Source organism: Xenopus laevis, chromosome 7L (assembly GCF_017654675.1).
Source record: "Xenopus laevis strain J_2021 chromosome 7L, Xenopus_laevis_v10.1, whole genome shotgun sequence".
Taxonomy (NCBI): domain Eukaryota; kingdom Metazoa; phylum Chordata; class Amphibia; order Anura; family Pipidae; genus Xenopus; species Xenopus laevis.
In genome coordinates this window covers 102,939,336-102,966,149 of record NC_054383.1, presented here as the reverse complement: position 1 = coordinate 102,966,149, position 26,814 = coordinate 102,939,336, and the positions used below count along the sequence as shown (strand labels likewise).

Below are 26,814 nucleotides of genomic sequence, written 5' to 3'. Positions count from 1 at the left end.
CTATAGGCGACTTTGTTTTCCGAAGTGCTCCGAGTGCCATCCCGCTGTCAATTTAGAGTCTAGCTGGCGGGAAGGCAGTTTGGGGAGATTAGTCGCCCGAAGAAGAGGCGATTTGTTACCGGCGACTAATCTCCGCGAATCTCCACGTGTGTCTCTGCCCAAAGAGGAGGGCAGGAAGTGATGAGAGATTAAATGGAGGGGTGTTTAAATGCTTTGAATGCCTTTATAACAAGAATATCCATGATTAAAGAGAACTAAGGGCTAGCACACAAATACAGGAGATATCCAAAAAGTACTTTGCAAACAATTTTTGAAAAAGAAGCAGTAAAATCATCTTTGTCTCTTCTGACATGTATTCAGGGGTTAACTTTTTATGTAGATGACCTCTTTAGTCACAAGCCTCCAGTTTAGGGAGCCCATTCAGGATTGGCAGTTGACAGCGCTGGATTCTGTAGAGACTGAAAAGAGCCTCTAAGTGCAGAGCTGTGTTTTGATAGCTGCCGCAAAACCACATTTGCCATACTATGCTGCTCTCAGTAATCTGACAGGGACATGGGAACCGCAAAGAGAGTTTTAAAAATACAAAAGAAAAAACAAAAAGCTTAGACTCAAAGTACAACCAGCTTCGTAAATTGTCATATAAGCCCTGGCCAGGTCACTCCCCATTATTGTCCATTGTGCCAATTATAGGCTAATACCAATGCAAGGCGCAATATTATTATTATGGTCAGCAAAGGGACTCAGGCCCCTTTGCTTGATATATTTAATGTTCCCCACTTTTATTTATTTGATCATGAAAGCTAATGACATTACCTTTCCAGTCAGGGCCCCCATCAGTGGGAAGCCTCTCAGGTGGCCAGGACATAAGTGACAGTCTAATTTGCAGATTGGGAAAGTGGGGGAGTTGCTGGTCATTGAGCATGGACTGGGCAGATTAGGCACGCTATATAGGTGAGCAATTCTGTTTTTAAAATGGGGTCCCATTTCACTTAGCTGGCAGAGCTGCCCAAGAGTCCTGGAAAGCAGTGGATTAAATGAGTTTTGCCCACATATTTGGAAACATTGGGGGTTGAGCATTATGGCTACTATACATATTCCTGAATGCTCATGTCTTCCTGTGGACACGCTACTGTGTGGCAGTAGAAGGTAAGAGGTGCAGCAGTATGGAAACACTGCGATACAGTAACTGCAATTTACATTTTAAAATGAAAAAAGGTGGTTAACATTTAAATGAAGTTAATAGCACTTGTACAAGCAATACTGAAAATCATAAACATCTCGGCAAAATCCTTGCTCAAAAAAATCCCCAAAAAAGTCACTTGTGAAAGACAGGGCTAAGTGTTGCCAGAAACACCTGCTTTCTAGTGATCTTTCCCTTTTCAGCGGATTAGCACTAATCTGCAAACCTGGCTACATTTCCTGCATTGGAACCTTAGCAGCTGCCTCAAGTGCAGAGCAAGCAGTCCGCTTTGTTGTAGGTCAGCCTATAAACAAAACACTCAGCACAACAGCACTTAAATATTTAAATCAGCGCAGCATGACAAGCACTACATTGCACACTCATCACTGCTGGGATTTCCAGGTCCCCTACAGGTGGATTTTACAAATTCAATTCCTCTTAACCGTTTAGTCCATAACACAGATGGTAACAGATATCAACTAATGATATTGGTTAGAATGGGAGCATGCAAGATAATTTATTTGGGTTTTCATTTATAACCACCTTCTCTGCATACACTATTTGCTTCAACCCCACAGCTGCAGTATTTTTTGCCCTGGCACAGGCATCTCCACAAACGTCAAAATAAAATCAAGTGCCAGAACATAGATTGTTATTCTCTGCGGATGTCTATAGAGAATATGTTGAGCAAAACAAGGCAAACTATTCCCCCCTCCCATAGAATTATTATTTCACACAGTATCAAATTTCTGAGAGAGAGAATACAGAACGCACACCTATATAGCCAAAAATGAAAACTTGGGTGCCAGTCTAGTCTAAAAAATATAGATAAGCAATGCAAGGAGACGGCACACCAAGAAATTACAGCAAAAAGTTCCTGTGAGGAACTGAAACGTTGGTTCGGTTCAATAAACCTCCTATTTTTCCTTAAAATTATTTTGTTGCTGTAATTTCTTGGTAGTGCCGTCTCCTTGCATTGCCTCTCTCTCTCTCTCTCTCTCTCTCTCTCTCTCTCTCTCGGCACTCAATCATCTCGTTGTATATGGTTTGGTTAGCACCCGACAAATCGATTGATGGGAGAATGCCGGTATTGAACATTTTATTTTGATTTATTTTGGATTCGGTTCGGCCAGGCACTTGGATTTGGCCAAATCCGGATCCTGCTGAAAAAGGCTAAAAAGAACAATGGAGGAGTACTCACTAAACGTATATAGCAACTTGCCCTGGTGCTGGTAAAATAAAATAACATACTCAACAGGAACACTTGTGAAAAATCTAAATTTATTGGAAAAAAAATCCGAAATTTCGAATACCAACTGTGCTCTCTCTCAAGGATAACAAAGCAGATTGTGGCCAACACAAACTGCTAAATACCCTCCCCCAAATATGAATGGCACCAAAAAACCTCACTGTAAATGAACATGTGGAACTGTGATCAGACTAGAATAAAGCTAACACTGGTGTAAAACAGAGAATAACTGAAAAACTTAAAATGGGGGTTCTACTGTAATTGCAAAAAGTTGCAAAATTAGGTGTCTGAAAACATGTACTATTTGCAACTAATATCCAGGATTAAAGTCCTGGTAACTCCCACATATTCTTAAAATACATAAGCCACATATGCCTTAAAACAACGTGACAGCTGAGCGCATCAGGTTTTAGAGTATTGAAGGAGAAGGAAAGGCTTCGTGCACTTAACCAAATGTTAGGCACCCCCAAGTGATTGTATTGACTTACCTGGGCCGGTGCTCCTATCAGTAGAAAACTGCTTTCGCCCAGGGTTATATCGGTGAGCACCACGGAGAGATCAATCCTCGTTTCTTCTTTCTTCAAATTTCCCAGGGAAAACGCATGCGAAGTTGAACGAAACAGCTGACTTTTTAGTTAAAGTTAGTCTTTTCATTCTACTGCGCATGCGCATCCGCGTGAACAAAGAGGGAGAAGATCGCTCCGTGGTGCTCACTGGTATAACCCCGGGCCGGTGCAGCTTTCTGCTGATAGGAGCACCAGCCCAGGGTTTCAGGTAAGTCAAATCCCTAACATTTGGCACCCCCAAGTGCACAAAGCCTCTCCTTCTCCTTTAATAAAGCCAAATTTATCAAAGTTTCACTGTTTGGAAGCATCCCTGAGATAACATTTTAGTGCACTGTATACTTGGAGCAGGCTCTGCCATCTGGACCAGGAGTGGTTCATCGTAACGAAGTACATCAGTGTATAAGAGTCATTAGACCCAATAGAGAGATAAATGGGAGATATCTTGCCTCCTGGTTAGTTTCACAGCACAATAAGAGTTCTTGCTAAACTAGAACAATTAACATAATTAGCTGCATTCCCTCCTTTTTAACCAGAAAGCATTGGAGGAGGAGCAGTAAGTTAAAAGGACAGGTAGAGGAGGTATTTTGAGGAGAGTCCTTGGCAGGCCTGTCACGACGTATCATACCCCACTGTGACCATGGGTAGTCCAACTGTAATCCCCTAATGCAATTGAGGTGTTAGTTCAGCTACCACAACAGGTATGGACCTCTCTCTCTCTCTCGACAAATTTGGTACATAACTGCTCCCATAAATGTGAAGCACATCAGCAAATAAAAAAATAAAAAAAAGGTTGTATAAATGGCTGGTCAATACTATGCCCATAACTGCAATGTCATGGGAAAATTTTTTTTCAAATTCAATTAATTAGAATTTGTTTCTCAAAAGAGCAAACAGATTTTATTAATTTTGAAATCTGAAATGGGGCTAGACATATTGTCAATTTCCCAGCTGCCCCCAGTCATGTGACTTGTGCTCTGATAAACTTTAGTCACTCTTTACTGTTGTACTGCAAGTTGGAGTGATATCTCCCCCCTCCCTCCCCCCCACCCCAACAGCCTAACAACAAAACAATGGCAAGGTAACCAGATAGCAGCTCACTAACACAAGATATCAGCTGCCTGGTAGATCTAAGAACAGCTCTCAATAATAAAATCCAGGTCCCACTGCGACACATTTAGTTACATTGAGTAGGAGAAACAACAGCCTAAAGTGCTGGTTCTTTCTGAAAGCACATGACCAGGCAAAATGACCTGAGATGGCTGCAAAAAAAAAAAAACTAAAAAAAAAACCACACTTGCTGGTTCAGGAATTACATTTTATATTGTAGAGTGAATTATTTGCAGTGTAAACAGTGTAATTTAGAAATAAAAACGACATCATACAAAGCATGACAGAATCCCTTTAAACCTGAAGGGCTATGGGGTCACAACAATTCTAAATGTACAGTAAGACTACACTTAAAACTGGCATATACACACATATCTAAATGAACACAGTGTTGCTTCATATACATAGATATATATATTTATTACACATACCTAATGTGTACATGAATATCCAAGAAAGAAAGAAATAGCACTAACACTAAAAAGTGTAATAGGCAATATGTTTAACAAACGTATCAGGTTGAAAATAGACTGAACCCAGATCACCCACTTCTGTGTTAAATATAGTTCACCTTGATGAGTGGCAAACAGATGAATTGACACAGAAAAACAGCCTGAACGTTTCTTTGTTAAGTGCCACAATCTGATTTTCTAACAACTGCTACACATTTGCATGCTATTTATAAAGCAGATGCCTGTATTGAAATCAAGCCTTACCTCGTCGGTGATCTGACCTCCGAATGTCACCCATGTTCCTTTAAATACAGATTCCAAAATGTTAGAAATACTGAATGCTTGACTTGAAACAATAATAATAACCCCCCCCCTCAAGGTGCAGCTGATTAAACAGGACACCCTGGGTGGTTCAATGGAAGGAGATATAAGTAGAAAATTCATTAGCTTCACAAAGCCTGTCTAGTTTATATAAGATAGAATCTCAGTGGACATCAGCTACAGGTATAGGACCTTATATCCAGAATACTCTGTACTTGGTGTTTTCCATGCAATGGATCTTTCCATAATTTGGATCTTTATACCTTAAGTCTACTAGAAAATCATGTAAACATTAAATAAACCCAATAGGCTGGTTTTGCTTCCAATAAGGATTAATTATATCTTCGTTGGGATCAAGTTCAAACTACTGTTTTATTATTACAGAGAAAAAGGAAATAATTTTTAAGAATTTGGATTATTTGGATATTATTTATTTGGATATGGAGTCTATGGGAGACAAACTTTTTTGTCATTCAGAGCTTTCTGGACAACATATTTCCAGATAACTGATCCAATACCTGTAATGGATTAAGTATTACGTCTATAAAAATCCAGGGAATCATATAAAATAGTTTGAATATCAGAAATGCTTGTATTATTTATAGGGATGCACCAAATCCAGGATTCAGCCTTTTTCAGCAGGATTCGGATTCTGCCCAATCCTTCTGCCCGGCCAAACCGAAGGGGAGGGAAATCGCTTTTGTCATAAAACAAAGAAGTAAAAAATGTTTGGATTCGATTCGGAAGGGCAGAATCCGAATCCGAATCCTGCTGTAAAAGGCCGGATCCCCAACTGGGGGTACGGCATAATTCAAAATAGTGGATTCGGTGCATCCCTAATTATTTATTTGTTGGTATTAATGTTCCACTACTGTGAAGTAGATTTTAGGTGATGCAACCAACTAACCCACGCTAACAAATGGGCATTTCAATCACTGATTCATGCTGGTAAACCAGAACATTTAGAACATTCTCCAATAACCTATTTTACCCATTCAACAAAAGTATCATTGGCTTATCTGGCAGTTAAAAATATATCTGCAGTTAATGGCCATTTTACATTTCGATCAGCCTAAGGCACCAACGACTTTACAAATTTACTTTTTTTCTGTTCCCCCACACAGGCAGACGGTGGCCAAGGAGGCTGAGAACGATTATTGGCTACAGGATCGGACTGGAGCATTCGGGCCACCAGGGCTGCAACACTAAGGGCACTCCTAGCAGTCCCCGGGGGCCCCCTCCCGACTTCCAAACCTCGGCGCCCACCCAAGCATGCTTGAGCGCCGGCCCACCGCAAGTTGAGGCCCATAATGTTTTTCTTTAGGGGAATGGCGACCTATCCGGGGAAACGGGTTTGGCCTGACAGTGGCCCATGAGGCCCACGGTGTTTTTTTCCCAGCCCAGTCCCACCCTGATGGGCTATAACTACATATAACTGTGTTTTGCCCTAGTGCAGTCTTAAAATTATTAGCAGGAGAATATTTAGACGCAGTAAAGTTCTAATATCGAATACAATAAAGGAATCTACCCTGACTCATATTGCATGTTAGTAATCGTTGTGTGCTGTGTGCGGTATTACAAAGTGAAAACAGGGGAAACTAAAACATGACATTACTTACCTAAGCCAAGGCAGGAAACCCTTAAGCCGGACTTGCCAAGATTTCTGGAAAAGAAAGTATTTACTATTAATTATTAGAAGACTTAAGTTTTAAAGCACATTGATTTGCTAAACCTTAAGAAGATCCATTAGACTGCGGCTCTCGCATCACAATGATGTTAAGCACTACAATTCCCAGGTTCACTAATGAAGGATGCTTCATTTCTTGTTTTCCAATTTATTAAGATGAAAATAGCTTAATTCATAGCACTCTATTCAATGCTTGCAGGCAGTCTCCCAATAAATTAAGGTTTTTCTCACCCAATAATCACCAATATATTCCAGCTGGGTGATGTTTTCAACTGTTCGCACTCCTTTCTGAGGCCGCTGATCTGCAACTAACCAATGGCTTCCCCCACCCGCACATAAACTGTTTGCCAATCAGCACTCTCAGGATGTAGAAAGGAGCAGGCACCCATGTCACATAAGCCGCTCTTCCAGTGGGATAGAACAAAACTTTGCTGGCCAAAGATGGGGAGAAGGCAAAAAACTATTCATTTTCACTGGCAATAACTGGAGATACTGAAGGCTATGTGCGCTGAAGATAGCAAATTCAGGCCAGGCTCCAGTTTCTTAAATAAGATACTTGTTTGGGGAATTCTTTTTTACAGGATCAATTATTCCAGTAACCATAAAACAGACTGTGAACCTTTTAAATGTACGTTTTTCTCTGTTTATTGAGACTATATTGTTTTTCCATTCTGACTTCCAAACTGTTGCCAGGTTGCTGTGGGATTTTAAGCTCTAGTAACCAGTTAGCTGTTTAAAATTCCAAGTAGTAGATATTAAAAAAAAAAAAAAAACAATAAATTCTACACTATCTTGAAATGTAATGTTTATTGCCCCTTTAGTCACTTGACCCAACCATTGCTTATAACTATATGTAACCTCGATCCCTACACCATGACATATTTGAAGGGTCCGACACTTACCAGTCATCACTAACCTAATTCAAGTACTATATAAAATAAAGCTAAAGCAATCTGTACGATGTAGCTGTCAAGGTTGAACATAAATAGGATGTTACCGGTTCTCAGTGGTTTAAACCACAAACTACAGTACTGGGTTATCACACATATAGTTGTAGGATAAACAGCCGGTGTGGCAGATGTCCTAAGTGGAGGTTTCCCAATCACTGGGGTCCTTGCTGCTATTTAAGAGTGAGCAACAGATTAAAAATCTGCAGTAAAAATCTCTGTGCATAGACTCCAAGCCAATGATCCTACAATGTAGGAAACTGGTTTGTTGGAATATACACGCCGTGCCTGGCTACATGAATTGGCTCTGCATCCCATTTAAACTTTTGTTGGTGGGATGCTTACTAAGAAAAACTGCCAGTTTATATTCAAGTTTTGCGTTTCAAATTATCTTTTTTTTTTTTTTGAAGTGTAAAACTATCTCTTTTGGGACAATATGTAAACTTGTGAGAACAAACAAGAGAATCAAAACTTGTAAATAATAAATTTCATGCGCTGGCATTTAGTGATGTTTGACACATTCACACGTTCAAGGCAAATGTCGAGTGAAAAGAACACATTTGTACCTACGATTGTATGACAGCAGATGCTGCTTGTTATGTCTACCAAGGAATTAAAATGAATCATCAAGCTAATTCCACCCAATCCCCTTTCTCTGCAAAACTGCCAGATTCTGAATGGGAAAAACAAAGCATTTTCTTGATGCATAAGCGCAAGGCACAAGAGATGATCCCCCTGCTCCAAGGCTTTTATTTCATGTGCACTCAGTGTCACAATCATCTATTCCATTTAGAGGTAATTGCCTGAATAACGCACTGCAACATGAATTCCATAAAGAATGGGACCCGGAAACAAACAGGAAAGTGGAAAAACAAATGTGCAGATGAATCTTACATGGATATATAACGTTATCCCATTCTGACGTTTTACTGTAGATGGTAAGTGCAGAACATAGTTCCGTTAAAGTGCAGCTACCCTTGAGCCTAAAGGTTGGTCATTTATAGAATTTAATTTCTTGCTGAGGAATTAGAGCAGGTCAGCCAGGAGATTCCACTACCCGATGGGAAAAGGGAGATTGAATCCATGTTTGTCATGATGAAAAAGATGTTTGCATGAATACTACAACGTAATCATTAAAAATAGCTATAAGCTTTAAAGCTTACAATTAAAGTTTATGTTGATGTAATATAGTTGTTCAAGATGACTTTTGATTCTGACATTTTGAACAGATTCTAAGGTTGGTGACTGTAACTGGCGGGGAAAGAGTTGGACTAGGGATGGGCAGAAAAGAACAACAACAAATAATACTATGAACCTTTTAAATCAAATATGGAAGGGCCAAATAGAAAGGCAAATAAGGAAACACCAAACATTATTACTATCTCTGAAATACTAAATATATACAATATGTTTCATATAGACCATTTTAGAAGTACAGGTATGGGACCTTTTATCCTGAATGCTTGGGATTTTCTGGGTAAAGAACGTTTCCGTAATTGGGAACTTCATACCTTACTAGTCTACTAGAAAATTATGTAAACATTAAATAAACCCAAAAGGATTGTTCTGTTTCCAATAAGGATTAATTATATCTTAGTTTGGATCAAGTACAAGGAAAGGTTTTATTATTACAGAGGAGAAGGAAATCATCTTGAAAAAACTTGGATTATTTGGATAAAATCGAGTCTACTGAAAACTGATATTCCGCAATTCGTCGCTTTCTGGATAACGGATCCCATAGCTGCACTACTTCAAAGTATGATTAATATGATAAGTCAAGAGATGAAGTTATTAATAATAACTACCCAAGGGATTTCAACCCTCATGCAAAGCCCTATTAGGGACAATTTTGTTTTCTGTTGCACAGACAAATATTTAAGACAGATTCTGACCCACATGATGTGCTGTAGAAAAACTGTTAGAAATCTGTAGAACACTGATCTGTTAACATCAGCATACACAGAGTACACAAGTACACGCAGTCCCTGTACAACCTGGAAAGCAGAGAAAATCTAACTGTGACTATCATAACCTATAGCTCTATAGGGTCATAACCACTGCTCTATCGGGACTATAGGTTACTATTTGCAAGGGTTAAGGTTAGAAGTATGAACCTTCTAGGGGGGATGTTACACAAAGATTTACTAACGTTATGTCTCAGTGTTACAGTAAGTATGTACTCTACCTTCAGCCACCATTCTCAGCTTTAGAATGTGTAACATTAGTCACTATTATCAGTGTATTTGCACAGGATGATATAGATAAATAATGCATGCAAAATAGTTCAATTCTCTTGTCCCTCATCCATTTGATGTAATCTGCAAAAGACATTACAAAACTGCAACTCCAATATCAAAAACCAAAACAGTTATAAGCTGAAGATGGCAAGCAAACTTCACTTTTTTTTGGCTAGGATTGTGTGGTTAGCAGTGTATATATATATATATATATATATATATATATATATAGGTATGGGGCCTGTTATCCAGAAAGCTTGGGAGCTGGGGTTTTCCGGATAACAGATCTTTCCGTAATTTGGATCTTCATACCTTAAGTCTACTAGAAAATCAATGAAACTTTAAAAAACGCAACAGGCTGGTTTTGCTTCCAATAAGGATTAATTATATCTTAGTTTGGATCAAGTACAAGCTACTGTTTTATTATTACAGAGAAAGAGGAAATCATTTTAAAAAATTTGGATTATTCGATTATAATGGAGTGTATGGGAGATGGCCTTTCCAAATTCAGAGCTTTCTGGAAAATGAGTTTCCAGATAACGTACCCCATACCTGTATAGTTTTTTTTATTTGAAGCACAACCATGCACACTGTAAAGATACAACAGCATTGGACAAATATAATCCTGCAGAATCAATCCTCATAAATACAGAGGTTAGTATATATATATATATATATATATATATATATATATATATATATATATATATATATATATATATATATATATATATATATATATATATATATATATATATATATATATATATATATACACACACACATAATTTTTGCCTTCATACCTATATTTCATTCCTGGATGACGCAAGTTGGAATCACTTGGGGCTGGAACATTTTGCACTGACAGATGTCCTAGGCTCCGGGCGACCATAGCCACAGTTCGGAATTTTGTACGTGTGCCAAGGTTTGGACTAGCCACATTTTGACGATTTAGCCTATCTTCTGCACTCCGAGTTTTCAAATTGTGCTCTGAACATGCAAAGGAAACCTGCATGGCTCCTCAGAGTGATTCTCCTTTGGGATTGTAGGATTCTCTGTGTGCCGTGTTCCGGTAGCTGCCTTCCCTTTTCCCCAGATTTCTTATTCCTTCCCAGCAGTTGGTTATCCTACAGACATCACCAAGTTTCATACAGAAGTCTGAAGAATAGGCTGTATATTGTAACTTCAATGTTGAAAGTAGCAAAATAGTTTATCTTACCATGTTTTAATTCAACATTTCACCTTTTGGATAGCAGTTTAATTCAGGATAGAAGAATAAAATAGATCCAAGCAAAAAATAAAAAATCTACCCAGTGTAAAACATTTTCCATGGATGAAGTTGTCTGGAAATCAGATGTAGATCATAGAAACCAACACAGCTCAAAAACCAACTCTCCTGATAGGCACTGACAAAAGTCTGAACGTATCCACATCCATTTGCTTTCTTGTATGCAGCTTGTCCGAGTTCTACTCCTCCTTGGACTGGAAAGCCGGCCTCTAAAGTACAGAGCAGTACTGCACCTCCACTGACTGTGCGATTCACAAGCTTCCTTAAGTCAATTAGGTCTCCAGTGAACTGAACTGAATGCATCCAGTAATTCATTATTAACTAAAGGGGAATGGACTAACATTTCTCTCAATGCCTGATTCGATGCTGCTCCTGTTTTGGAACAGCTGGGAAAGGAGCCCAGAGCTAAACAATATCACATGTGCAAAATATATATATCTATATATATATCTATATATATATCTATATATATATATATCTATATATATCTATATATATCTATATATATAAAAATAAAACAAGGAAAAGTTGTATATATATATATATATATATATATATATATATATATATATATATATATATATATATATATATATATATATATTCGAATTTCGAAGTGTTTTTTTGGCTAATTTGACCATCGAATGTGCTACTTCGACCATGACTTCGAATCGAATGATTCGAACTAAAAATCGTTCGACTATTCGAAGTACTGTCCCTTTAAGAAAAATCTTCGACCCCCTAGTTCGCCACCTAAAAGCTACCGATGTCAATGTTAGCCTATGTGGAAGGTCCCCATAGGCTTGGCTATCTTTTTTTGGTCGAAGGATAATCCTTCGATCGATGGATTAAAATCCTTTGAATCGTTCGTTTCGAAGGATTTAATCGTTCGATCGAATGATTATTCCTTTGATCGTTCGATTGAATGAATTGCGCAAAATCCTTCGACTTCGATATTCGAAGTCGAAGGATTTTAATTCCCCAGTCGAATATCGAGGGTTAATTAACCCTCGATATTCGACCCTTAATACATCTGCCCCTAAATCTACTACAAAATCATTGAAACTTAAATGAACCTAATATTGTTTTACCCCTGCAATAAGTATTGATTATATCTTAGTTGGGATAAAGTACAAGGCACGGTTCGATTATTAATAGTGATGGGCGAATCTGTGCAGTGAAAAATTTGTGAATTTACTGGAAATTAGCGATACCGTAAAAAAAATTTTGCAAAACACTGAAGTTAATGGGCGTCAAAATAATTTTGACGAGCTCAACAATTTTTCTATGCGCGACTATTTGGTCCAAATGCAGTAAAGTCAACGGGTGTCCGAATAATTTTGATGCACAACCTTTTTTTGATGTGTCAGATTTTTTGTCGCGTATTGTTGCCACAGTTTCGCAATTAATTTGATTGTGGCAAAAGGAGAAAATTAGCCCCAAAATCGTGTCTGGCAAATTAATTCGCCCATCACTAATTATTACAGATAAAAAGGAAATCACTTTAAAAAAAAATAAAAATTAGAATTATATGATTAGAATTGAATCAGGCAGATTTACTAAAGGGTAAAAGTGAAAATTTAGTGTAGTTTCACCAAAAATGAAGATTTCCCTCAACATTGCCAAATTTACTAAAAGGAGAGTACATCACGTTTTGAAGAATCAACTTCACAGTGTTGCAAATTATCTTTGAATTGGCGTAAATTCACCTCTTTTCTCCAGGTGAAAAATTTCAAATTCACTAAGAGCCCAAGAATGTATTTTCACCAAGAGAAATTTCTCCATGTTCAGATTGGCGAACTTTCATTAGAATGCTAGAGCTGCCACTTTTAAATCTCCATCATCGCCCTTTCCATGCTAATTTTCTCCATGGCAAAAATTCTCTAGAGAAAATCCTGAAGAGAATTTCCCCACTATTATTGTATTGGGAAATATACTGGCAAATTTTCAGAGAACTTGTGCCAGGAAAAAATTCACCACATTTCTCTTGAAAAGTGAAGTTTTTGTAAATACGAGATATGTTGTGTAATTACAACTGGCGACTTGAGGTGATGAAGAGAAAATTCACACTTTAGTAAATGTGCTCCTATGAGTGATGGCCTCCCAGTAATTCCGAGCTGCCCATTATTATCTGGCAATGACAAGGCATTATTTTTGCAACTTTTAACATAAGGTCAATATAAACAGTGTTTCTACAAGTTACCTTCTTTACAACATTGTCTTCAGTGTATTTAAATTATAATTTCAGATGAAGAAACAGTCCAAAAGGATATCACCTATAAAGACCTTTAACAGGTATGGGATTCGTTAACTGGAAACCTGTTATCCAGGAAGCTTCGAATTACAGGAAGGCCATGTCCCATGGACTCCACTAATCAAATAATTTTTATTTTTAAAAATTATTTCCTTTTTTCAGTGCAATTATAAAACAGAAGCTTGTACTTGATCCCAACTAAGATACAATTAATCCTTATTTGAGGCAAAATAATGTTATTGGATTTAATTCATGTTTATATGAAATTTTAGCATAGTTAAGGTATGGAAATTCAAATTACATAAAGACTCCTTATATGGAAAACCCCAGGTCTAGAGCATTCTGAATAACAGGTCCCTATAAAGTATACAGTTTTGAGAAAACAGTGACATCAGTGATTTAAGTGCTTTATCTCTGGGTCTGGGTCACTCAATAAAATATATATATACTGGGCTGATAAAATATCTACTACTGTGATTCCTCAGCTTTGTCACTGTGCTTACGAGGCATCTGAGGAAATGGCTGCAAGGGACTGTAGACAGGTCTAATGGACAAAATGCATTAGAGACAACTTGACAGATTGTGATTTTATAGAAAAGGGCTCAGTGCATTTTTCCAGTTTATACCAAGTCTATGAACTCTTAACACGGTTAAAATCACCAGACCACCAATTCACATGGCTCTGATCGACACAACACCATCAAGCAAAACCACATCTTTTTGTGGACTTCCAAGCCCTCAACACCAAACTTGCCTGTCCCTCTCTTATGGTGGAGACCAGAAATGCTATTTTCTGATCAGCTGCAATAGGTCACCAGACCAAAGGGCAAACTGTGCATTATCCCATTGATGACCAACAACAGCTGAAACAGAATCCAGAACAAAAGTTTAATGTTTCACAGCTATACACCTTTCACCATGTCTCAGCTTGTCTTTCCATCTTTTTTTCACACGGTGCTTATTTTCAGCTGTTGTATGGTCCGTGAATGTACTTGGAAACATCAGAAGTAATAATAGCAAGTGCGATTAGTCAAGCACACCACCCCTTGAAGGCTCAATACGATTGCTCGCTCCTCTAACCGTGGGCACTGCAAGTAAGTGAAAACCCAGGTGTGCACATGTGCTGTTTCTACAGAGGTGCAGATTTGAGGTACAGGCAATGAATAAAAAAACCTTGAAGGTAATCATCGGCAATGGTATAGAGCTGATAATAATGACAACAGTACACTAGTTCTGTGCATTTAGGTATTTAGATATACAGCCAAGGGCACTAGCCTAAGTGAATCTATAAAAATTTACGCCGGTTGTGCTACTGTAGAGCAAACCAATACCTTTGTAATATTCAGAATACATTTTACAAACAATACAACATTCTAAAATACAAAACACTGCTAAAAAACCAGTAGAATGAATCTGTTAACCAAAGCAGCAGTAGTTAAGAAATACCCCAGTTTTGCATGTTTATCTATCTATGGAATAAATACAAGGTACAATAAATTCCAATACCAAGGGTACTGAAATGAAGATAGTCCTCTCCTTTTTTTGCTATAACAGCTTCTACCTTTCTTTGAAGGCATTCTGTGATTTTTATAATTGTTGGTGGGACATATTACCATTCAGCCACAACAGTATTTGTGAGGCTAGGCAGTAAGGTCTGGCTCACAGTTAGTGTTCCAACACATCCTACAAATATTCACCTGGGTTAGTGTCAAGGCCCTGTGTAGTCCAAGTTAATTTCTTCCACAACTATCTCAGCAAAGCAATTCTGTATGTCACATTGAAACAGGAAAGCGCCACCCCAAAGTATTGGCACAAAGTATTGTAGGAAGCACAGAACTGTACAAAATGTTGTTGTATGCTGTAGTGTTAAAGTATGCTTTCAGCTGAACCTGAGGTCCTAACAAATTATAAAAACTACAGCCCAAGACCATTATGCCTCCTCAGTTAATCTTGACGCATTCAGGTGGTGACTTGTGGAAAACCACTACAGGGATGCAAGGTGAGGACCATTAGAGAATGAAGGTTCATTGGAGAGCAGATGTATCCAATTTCTTAAATGATTTATTGAAGTTGCATAGCACTACATGTTTCAGACCATTTTGGTCCTTCTTCTGGTGGAGTTAACAACATACGGAGTGAACTAGGCTTTTAAAGCCAGAAATCCCACCCCCACACCAATCATGTGATCAAACAATTGTTTGCAGTCCAAAAGTATTTGTCCATAAATTGTATCGGAGGACTATTACACCACCAGGCAACACTTGGCATTGTGCTTTGTTATGTTAGACTTGTGTGCAGCTATACACAAATGGAAACCCATCCAGTTAAGCTCCTGATGAATACTTCTACTGCTACACTGCTTTCAGAGATCGCTTGGTATGAAGCAGTCCCTATTTGCAAATGTGTTAGCTACTACAGATTCACTACTGCACTGTTGTTGCTCCCAGATCTTCCACTTCACATAACTTCACTTATAGTTGACCGAGTCAAGGCACTGTGATGAACGGACTTTTTGGAAAGTAAGAATCCCATGATAGTGCTAGGTTGAAAGGCATTCAGTTCTTCAGAAAGACCCATTCTACTGAAAAGGTTTGATGGTTTAGATTACATGATGGTGTGCTTCATCAAACACCTGTGTTGGAAAGGTGTGCTGGGAAACTTTTGGCCATACAGTGCATCACAACTACTTTCCATAAATACAATCATCTTCCTACTTATATAGAAAGTATTAGTAAAGAACAGAGACAAATATTTTACTTTACTATTATAAAGGGTAAATAGTAAATATGGAAGTCATGTGTTCAAAAAGGCTGGGACTGCCATGAATAGCTTCCTACTTTGCAAAACAGTAAGCCTTTACCCATAACTGATGTGCCTTCAACAGATGGATGACACTGAAAGCTTTTGGAATTCATAACATGGTAACAGGAGGAGTCAGAGGTGGTAAGAATGTAGCACCTTCTTTAGGAGGTCAAGCTCAAATTTGATCAAGCCTTATGGCTGATTTTAACCTTACTGTTGAAACATCTAAGGGCAACAGCTTTGACAGAACATCTTGTTATCCAATAGGCTGTCCGAAATGCCTTCTCAGCAGGAGGATGGGGCTTCAGACAACGCCAGAGTAGTCACAGCTCCAGCTCAGATGTCTGGATAACCAAATCACACAATATCTGACCATTCAATTCTTGGGCCAGTACCTCTGTGAGTAACAATTATTGCTGCATCTTCTCATGTTACAGTATAGAAAAGCATTATAAGGATGTTTATATTAATAGGGATTCACTGAATCTCGGATTTGCTCAAATCCGTGCCTTTTCATCAGGATTCGGCTGAATCTAATCCAAACCCTTAAAATCATGTGATTAAGGGATCAAAAAAAATTTCTGTGGATTGTGGCCTGTGGATTTTTTCCCCCCTTTACGTGCTCTAATTTGCATATGCAATCGGATTTGATTCAGCAAAATCCTTACTGAAAGATTTGGGGTTTGGCCCGATGCCAGAAATAGGGATTCAGTGCATCCCTATATGAACTCACAAACAAAGATCTACTGTGCAGTTTTGATTCAAAATTCAAGTTTGAAAAAAATTTAATTTGATACACAAGTTATGGGAATAATGGGAAAGCTTTTTGTAATGGCTTGTGACTGGAGGCATTTGATATTGAATAAGAAGGAAGCCAACATTAAAGGCATTAAATGAAAATGTACTGTATTAGTTACAGCGGTGGAATGAATTAAGCCTGGTCTAATTTTGGCTGTGCTGAAGCATTAAAGTAACATGATATGATTAGGACATGTAGGATAAAAGAGAGCATGGAATAACAAGGTACTCCAAGGCAACACATTTTAAGGGTGGAATGAATGGCCATGTCATCAACTGAAACGGAAATACCATTGGGACTGGAGTAGGACAGTAGAAATGCAATACAGCTTTAAGAATGTTAATCCCTAGTGTTAGATGCTATACATTTGGTGGGTGCAAAGAGTTATATTAGACAGCAATAGAGTTGTAAATCAGCTGGCGTAGTATGGGATTTATTCATCTTCTAAAGACTGGATATTAAACAATAAAAGCCACAATAGATAATTTTCAGAATACCTGTGTTTTAACACAAGACACTGGGAGTAAATAAAAACATACAGAAGATAAATAATCACTTAGTCACAGTTTTACAGAGATCCTACAAAACACAAAATATTTGGCATAAAGATTAATATCCAGGGCCGGATTTGTGGCGAGGCCACATAGGCCCGGGGCGGCAAAATTTTTGGGGCAGCACGCCGCCCAGCCGCATCTTTGAAGCACTGGGGACTTAATGCTCCCCAGCGCTTCTGCCTCAGCGCCACAGCCGGCGCTAGGGCGGCGCGACCAGAAGCAGCAAGGATATGGATCTTGGGGCGCCGCTTTGTTAAATCTGGCCCTGTTAATATACAGGAACAATGATGGGCTAGACAGGCTGATTGGCCGAAGGCATTTCCCTCACTACATAACTGAGGTAGTCACTAAGCAGCGTTGCCATAGAGTGCTAGTAAAAAGTGTTATTGGAGGGCACAGTAACTGAAATGCCTTTACAGCTTCATGGGTAATTGACTGTATTTTCAGCCTGCTCTGGTCCATTTGCTGATGTCAGTATGCAGTCCTTACTTAGCTGGTGCAGTTCAGACCAGCTCGGTAGGTAGTAGTGATATGCGGGGTTGACCTCAAATATGTGGTGACCCACAGATTGACTGCTGGTTGGGAAGGTTCAGGTTGAAATTTGGCTAACCACTACAGAGTTGGGTCAGAATGGGAAGTACTATGCTCCTCTGCTCCCGAAGATTTCCTGTCTTCGAACCATATTTGCACACAGAAGTAGCATACAGAGCGCAAAGGCACGTCTGGGTGTGGGTCTTACAATGGCAACAGCATATCACAGTTAACACAGAAAAACATGGAACTGGAACTTTGACTGAAGCCTTTTGGACTCGAGTACGAAGCCCACATTCATCTCCTAATGGTAAGCACGCAAATGTACAGGATCTTCTCAAAAATAAACACTCCCATTCAACATAAATGTAGCCAATTTTTAAGTGTTTGTCTTTTCAAATACACCAAGTGATGCACATGATTCCTGGTACTTATTTGTGCGTAGGTGTTCTTTTGTCACGGGGAATGGCTGCAACTTAACTTTTGCTATGGATTTGGCTAATGGAATTATATTTATTTTCCTTTTGCTTTCTTACTATTATTGACTTAGTTTTCTCCTTGCCTAAGCAACCACTGATCCACTGGTAGACTGGTCACAAACTCCTTGCCATCGTTGATTGAGTTTATAACCCATTACTGGAATATAGATAGCCCTGGCCTTAGTAAAGTGGAGTGTTACCACCTCACAGAGGCATAAACAACATTCTTCTACATAGAGGGAGCAACTGCACAGCAGAGAACAAAATTCTCATCTGTCTGTCACAGCTCACCATAATATTGAATAGGGATGCACCAGCATGTGGTTAAAAAGATTTTGACTTCCTTGTTTGTGTGACAAAAAGTTATGTGATTTTTTGAATTCGGATTTGGTTTGGCATGTCACTTAGATTGGGCCAAATCTGATTCCTGATGAAAAAAGCCTAATTTTGGTTGAATACCAGAGAAAATCCTGGATTCGGTGCATCCCTAATAGTGAATAACAAGTGTGTAACTGATCACACATGGAGTGGTTACATAAGTATTGAGGTCAGTCTTTCACTACTCTATGTGTGTGCTCAGCTGCATTTGGTCCACCACTGTTCTCTGCTTGAGATTAGCAGCAGAGCAAATGTCCAATGCGCCAGGGGCCATAGGTTTTCTTATAGCCTGTTGAAAGTGCAATTCTATTAAACTGTGAGAGGTCACCAGGCAAGGTGTAAGAAGGCTTTAAATGCAGAAAATGCTACTAAGGTTCACCTAATGTCTCCGGAGAATATCTGCAAAAAATTGTCTTTTCTGTGTGCCCCCCCCGCATATTCATTGTATCCCGTTTCGCTGCTTTTTTTTTGTCACAACATCCGGTAAAGGGAAATTTTACCCAATCTTGTTTTGCATGAACATGTATATCTAAGCAACTTTCCAATTTACATTACAATTTAAAAAAAACCCAAAAAACCCAATATTTTTAGATTTATTTGAAAACCTTAATTGTTAATGAAAGAGGTATTTCTCCCTTTTTTGTTCTTTGCATTGCTGGTTCTGACTTCTGAAACAATGTAGCAAAGGCTAGAATAGATGATTAAGAACCATGCATGCAAATTGGAGTCTTGGCTGGAGGAGGGATGTCTTTGCATAAATAATTACTTTTACAAATAACTTTGAAAACATGTCAGTGGTTTTAGGTTTTTTTTTTAAATTAAAAGTTGCTTAAAATAGTTATACTGTATAAAAATGTGTAGATATCCCCTTTAACTCACCCTTAAATACAAGCAGGGCAATCTAATGGTTTAATGGTTTATCTGCTATATATGATAAAATCTAATATGCTGGGTGTCCGCTACCCGCCAGTGCCATAAATTGTAGTGTTGCCTAGCAGGATGAAGGAGGCCAGCAGGTAAGCAGTTAAAACAAAATTATAAGGTCCTTTCTCTTGGTTGATTTTGTTGTTGTGCCATTAGTCTTTGAAAAGCAGAGTTAATCAAACCGTATTCATGCACAATTGCAAAATGCATAAACTGGATGTATATACCAGGCAATCAATATCTATAGTTAGATAAATGCTTTAGCCGTTTCTGCAGGCTTCGTTTTCTGAGCTGAATTAATGTTTTCCATTGGGAAGAAGTAGAGAATATATACACACACACTTTGCATGGGTAATTACTGCTGACCCCCTAGCCACCTGTCGCCTTCATTTTTTTCTTTTCTCCTGTGATCGGCTTGTTTGTTTCTGGGGATACTGGAATTGGCTCACTGTACTAAAGCACCCAGTCTCTATATCATTTCTTGTTCCGGTCAAAAACAGTTTTACACTATGCTGGCAGTAGGACAGTCCCAAAGTGTTGCTTACATACCGCCAAATATATAAAAAATAAAATTATGACACCCCAATCCTCCCAGATCTGTTAAAACACTGCCCACTCCCTGGGACACCAATATTGGACACAATTAGCAATTATGGATTTGTATTGGAAATAGGACACTAACATTTCAAATGGGAACTGTGAAATAAATGATTGCCAAAATAAGGGAGTGGCTTTGCTTTAAAGTTTGAGTACCCCCTTAAAGGAAAAGGAAAGGTGTAAAACTAAGTAAGTTTTACCAGAAAGCTCTATATAAATACATCAGTAAACCCTCAAAGTAATGCTGCTTTCAGTCCTCTGTCAAAAGAAACACCACATTTGTTTCCTTCTATTGTGTACACATGGGCTTCTGTATCAGACTTCCTTCTTTCATCTTAAACCTCCAGGGCTAGGGCTTGAGCATGCTCAGTTTGCAGGGAGAGACTCAGGCAGGAAGTTAAGTCAAGTTCTAGCTTGAACTTTTGTGGCCAATCTATTGGCAATAAACTGACTCATCAGCTTTCCTTCTCCTTTAAGCATTCAGTATCCTGTAAACCAGAGATGCCCATCAGGTGGCCTGAGGGCCATATGCTGCTCATTTATGCGAAGCTATAGGCTGCCCAGATATGTCAGTATGCATGACTATGGAAATTACTGTGGAAAAATAATCTGAATATTTTAATAACAGAATAAAAAGAATCACTTCCAAATTTATCCAAATGCCAGCTAATTTTGCATGATTCAGACTGGGTCTAAACCAAATCCGAAATGACATGTGACTTCTGCAGGCCTAGCTTGTTCCCACATGATAAAGTTCTATGCTATGGCTTCTTCCAATCCTCAACACTAAATATTAAAAGAAAACTATACCCCAAATAATGTAAATCTCTATAAAAATATATTGCATAAAAAAGCTCATATGTAAAACCCTGCCTCATGTAAAACCATTTTCATAAAAATATACTTTTTTAGTAGTTTGTGTCATTGGGTAATCCTAAATATAAAATTGCCATTTTAAGAACTAAGGGCCACCCCCTGGCATCCTATGATTCACGGTGCACACAAACAATCATACATGTTAGGTCACAAGAGCCAATCAATGGACAAAGTTCTGTATTTTGCTCCCACAATCTTCCTGTTACAGTTAAGAGTTGTAGTATTTCTGGTCAGGTGATCTGAGGTAGCACACAGACCATCACAAAAAGGTGGTTCAAGGCACCATTGTAAAAGTACAATATTTACTTATATATATATATATATATACACACCATATATATATATATATATATATATATATATATATATATATATATATATATATATATATATATATATATATATATATATGTATATCAGTTTGGTAAGATTTGTTAATTTGCCACATAATATGATATAAACGGTTGCTTAAGCATTCATTTTGGTAAAGTTTTCCTTTAAGGGTCATATATGGTTCTACATTCTGGAGAATCTTTTGTGGAGGAGAAAGAACCACTTGTGTATTTGTACAGCCTTCAGTGTAACCATTGTATCTCCATAATGCTTAGTGTGATTTTATTGTGACTTTTCCAGTCTATGTACTTTCTCTTGCATTGCAAATATCAATTTAACACTATTACTTATTGCTACTGGATTGTAAAAGAAAACGTGCACAATTAAACCGAGAGCTTTTGAATGCATTTAAGAACCAGCGTGAATCATGGCAACTGCAGAGCAATGGGTCAAACAGCACCAGATGGAACAGATACTTGATGAATAAATGATTAACAACATGCTTCTTAATAACTGCAGCAGTCGCTAATTTGATAACCAGAAGACTTCATTTCAAATGCCATGTTGTCAATCAAGTCTAATACAAAAAAAATGCATAATTTATACCTTGATTGCACTGCATACTAAAGATGCATGCAAATTTAATGGCTTGCCAGCTGCCTTTCAGCTTGGAAGAGATAACTGTGCCACTGAGTTTTGTGCGTGTCAAGGAAAATAAGTTTCTCCCTCATGAAAAACTCCATAAAAGTATGAAAACCCTTTAGGTAATGTCTGCTGGGAGGAAAACAAGGTAAGGTATATTTGAGTATAATTTTTACCGCACTGACTAGTTGCCCTACTATGGGGCTTCCCAATCTGAAACGTTGTAACCTTCCATTTGTATGTTTATAGTGCATACACATGCGCACTAAGATTTCACTTGGAAGCCCTGTCCGTGACAGTGAGATGATGAAGGCAGGTAAACACTACTCACCAATAAGAGACTATTAAGGAAGTATGAACATATCACTCAACTGTAGCAATGGCAGCTGCATCAATAAATTAATAAGTTAATTTTGAATACAGAAATCTGCCATTCTTTTTGCATTGGGATTCAGGGAGTCCTTGTGTGTCAACATAAAAGTCAGGACAGTATTGTCTCTAAACATCTAAGAAATGGCCATTTGGGTATGCTATTTACTTATGTTATGATGTATGTGTTTTGGGGCTATATTCATATTTATGTGTTATCCACTTTACATGCGGGGCCAATTATTCCAGGTAGCCTACATTCAAACTCACACCCTTACAAATTTATACATATGAAAGGGTTTCTTGGAGATGGAAGGGAGGCTGTATATTGCTACTGGAGCCATATAACTGTATGTGAGAAACTCGCGCTACTGGAATTGGGCAAGTTGAGCTGTGGGAGCAGGTGTCACAAACCAGGATAAAAGAACACTGGACAGTAGTGAAAGGGAGCCTTGGGAAGAGATGAAGACAGAAGCAGCTGGGGACACATGACAGAGCAGCCTGGAAGCAAGATGGGATCACAAGCCATCAGATGACCCAGAGAGAGATGAATTATGGTCTTGTAACAACAATATATAATCACTTTAACATACACTTATTGGTGTGGATTATTTGTCTGCTTGTTAACCCTAGTAAAAAGGGTGAGGAATATTAATATACCATAATCTTACACTTGGCACATATTAGGATTATACAATTTTGGTATCTAATCTAAAAAATACCAGATTTCAGAAAGCTTTGAAATATGGGAATTCATAATTCTGAAATCTTCGGAATGAGACCGGTGCTTCAGCAATTTTCATGAGTTTTGGCGCATGGGCGGTTGTTGCGAAACAGAAAATTGCTCCAACTGTCGCCCGTGAACTCCGAAGCATGAATCTGCACCGAGGGGTAAGTAAAATGTTAGGGGCATTTGCCTCAGGTAACACTTAGGCTGGGGCAGGAGGGAGGGGGGTCTATGTAGGGCACGGGGGTAGGGTTTGTTTTTTTTTTTAACTTTAGGGTTGAATTCTCCTTTAAGGAAAATCCATGAGAAGAGAGAATTAAAGACATCACAGGTAATTTAAAGACCCAAAGCAGGAAAAAAAACAAAGGGGGGGGGACAAAAAGGATGATTTGGGGTGGTCTAAAGATGATTGGTTGTGGATAGGTGATTAGCAGAATTACACTCTGCAACCTGAAACTGGTAGCTCTCAGCAGGTACAAGAATTATGCAGTTCCATAATATGTTGAGGGCCTTCAGTTAACCTGGGCCTTAACATTTCTGCCGTATTTTTGATGGCAAAACACTGGGCATCACCCCAGTGGGCCACTGAACAATAATAGGTAAGAAAATGCAAATATGCAAACTATTTAACAAAAGGTAACTTTTCTTAATGGATTGATGAATACCGGGGGCCCTTTCTTATTTATAGTTTTTGAATTATTTGCCTTCTTATTCTGAACATTTCTAAAAAATAACATTTAAAAAATAAATGCTTTGCAAGGCTACACATTTATTTATAGTTATTGATACCTTTTATTACTTCTCTTTCTAATCAGGCCCTCTCCTATTCTAGTCTCTGGTTTAAATCAATGCATGGTTACTAAGGTCATTTGGACCCTAGCAACTGGAGTGATAAAATTGCAAACTGCTGCTGAACAAAAAGCCAAATAACTCAAAAAACCACAAATAATAAAAAATGAAAACCAATTGCAAATTGTCCAAGAATATCACTCTCTACACCATACTAAAAGTTAACTCAAAGGTAAACAACTTCTTTAAGGGATTCCATTTATGTTGATATGGTCTGTTTACTTACAATGCTTAAAATGGCAACATCAGAGTTGGAAGAATAGTGAATTAGTTGATGGTTGACATAGCAAACAATATACAAAGTAATATAATAAAATGTTACTCAATATCATTTCAATATCATATCAGCAACAACTCCAGCACCGTGTATAATGGGCAGAAAAATTTTGTTGTTTTTTTAATAAAGTGGTAAAAGTTGTTGTTTATCCTATTTTGGCAGTTATGAGCTGTAAAAATAATTTCAATAATAGTCTTGTTGAAAGACTATTAAGAATAGGCTGAAATAATCAAAATAGAATCCCTGCAGCTGGAATGATAAGAACCAAAGTCAGTAATGTAAGTAAGAAGAATGTGATGATGAGTCCACTAGGGAATGAATCTCTTGTGGACAGATTAATTCATCAACAGACTTTCTGTACAAACTGCACTATGAATGCCACACATCTCAGGCCAAATTGTGAATGCCCCTTACCCCCACCAAAAATACTCACAGTCCTTTCTTTGCAAAAAGTGTTAGACTTGTGCTGCACCAATGTTACCTCTAAGTTGTGCACACAGAATAAAACCATTGACAGTCCTATTTTCTATACGGTTTGGTAAATAAGATACATTACACAACAGTTTAAATTCCGGGAAAACTATTTTCTCCAGAATAAATTCTTAACTAAGACAATTTATATCATATTAAAGGAGAATTCAACCATTTAGTCAAAAAAACCTACCCCATGCCCCACGTAGACCCCCCTCCCTCCTCTACGGAAGAAAGCTGCGGTGAAGTCCGATACCTAAATCTGCGCCGAAGGTAAGGTATAAACTTAGGGGGATTTCCCCGGGAGGGCAGCTAGCCTGGGGGGGAGGAGGGTCTACGTGGGGTAGGGTTTTTTTTGGCTAAACAGTTGAATCCTCCTTTAAGAGGCCTTTTAAAAAATCTTACCAAACTGAAACATAGATATAAGTAAATATTCCCATTTTACATCTTTTACCTTGATCCACCATTTTAGGATGTTCTCTGTGCTCCCCCAGAGATCACCTGATGAGAAATACTGCAGCTCTAACTGTAACAAGTGAGGGAGTAATAGACAGAACTTTGTCCATTATTTGGCTTATGTGACCCAACATGTATGTGTGCCCTTGGTTTGTATGGACTGTGAATCGTCCCTGGAGATGGCGCTTAGTTCTTAAAATGGCAAATTTTATATTTAGGATTAACTCAGCAGCATATACTAATAAAGGAGTTTATTTTTATGAAAATGGTTTATTTAGATGAAGCAGGGTTTTACATACAAGCTCTTTTATACCATATATTTATATAGAGACTTACATTGTTTGGGGTATCGTTTTCTTTAAATGCGATAAAGAAAAAATGCAGCTTGCCTGAATGTCATTATGATAAAACAGGTCACTTCCGGCAAACCATAAAATCCGGGGACATAAAATTAGGGTTCTAATGTAATGCCAAACCAAAGTTATTTGTTTAAAAAAAGTGGACCTTTCTCCATTCTGCCATGGGATCTGACTTTAATGCATGTAACATAAGGATGAACTATCGTAGGAACTAGCAATAGCTACATTTGTATGCAATAAAATTCTTAGGCTACAAAATTCTAAAAGGGTCAAGCCTTGACCTATTTCCATCTTCTGGATTCAAGCCTTATTTGACTATATATGTGAACAGATGTTTAAATGCCACTTGGAGAAGGTCAGACACCATTAACCTGAATGGTACACAAGCCACAGAGAGTCGCTAGTGGGTGTGCAGAGTAAGAATCCACAGTTCAGAGAGTATGAAAAAACAAGTTAGTATCTGATTAAAACATCAGTCTTGTAATAAGTCAGCAATGTTATTAAAACGAAGATCATGGGGAAGGTTCTTAATTAGTCCTTACTTCTGGAATGAGCACCCTTTATACCATTTCTTCACTTAAGGCATTGACATACAGTAAAATATTTAATGTTCAGTCAACACCATTTTTTCTGTATAGCATTTATATCTGTATTGTAGGGATGCACCGAATCCAGGATTCGGTTCAGGATCCCGCTTTTTTCAGCAGGATTCAGTCAAATCCTTCTGCCCAGCCGAACCGAATCCTAATTGCATATGCCAATTAGGGAAGGGGAGAGAAATTGCGTGACTTTTTGTCAGAAAACAAGGAAGTAAAACATTTTCCCCTTCCCACCCCTAATTTGCATATGCAAATTAGGGTTCGGATTCGGTTGAATCTTTCACAAAGGATTCGGGGGTTCGGCCGAATCCAAAATAGTGGATTCGGTGCATCCCTACTGTATTGCATTTATATCTGTACTGAATTTAAGCAAGTGTTTGTGTTCTTTTGCAGCTATCCATAAACAATTTTAAAAAGTGATTTTAAGATTAGTCTTGTGTAGTGTATGTATAGTTACCTTAAATGGGCCTAGTATAGCAATTATACACGCTGCTTCTTTTGTAA

The 26,814-nt window shown here is 38.1% G+C and overlaps 1 protein-coding gene across 9 annotated transcripts in view; it reads right to left on the bottom strand.

The window, feature by feature from the left end:
- kcnab2.L (potassium channel, voltage gated subfamily A regulatory beta subunit 2 L homeolog) overlaps positions 1-26,814 on the bottom strand; it is a 127,345-nt gene that overhangs the window by 36,242 nt on the left and 64,289 nt on the right. For 7 of the 9 annotated variants that reach the window (XM_018224406.2, XM_018224405.2, XM_018224408.2 and 4 more), the window contains 2 exon segments: positions 6,495-6,538; positions 4,819-4,856 (listed from right to left, as the gene is read on the bottom strand). In XM_018224406.2, the coding sequence (XP_018079895.1) occupies positions 4,819-4,856; positions 6,495-6,538 (82 nt within the window). 9 annotated transcript variants of the gene reach the window in all.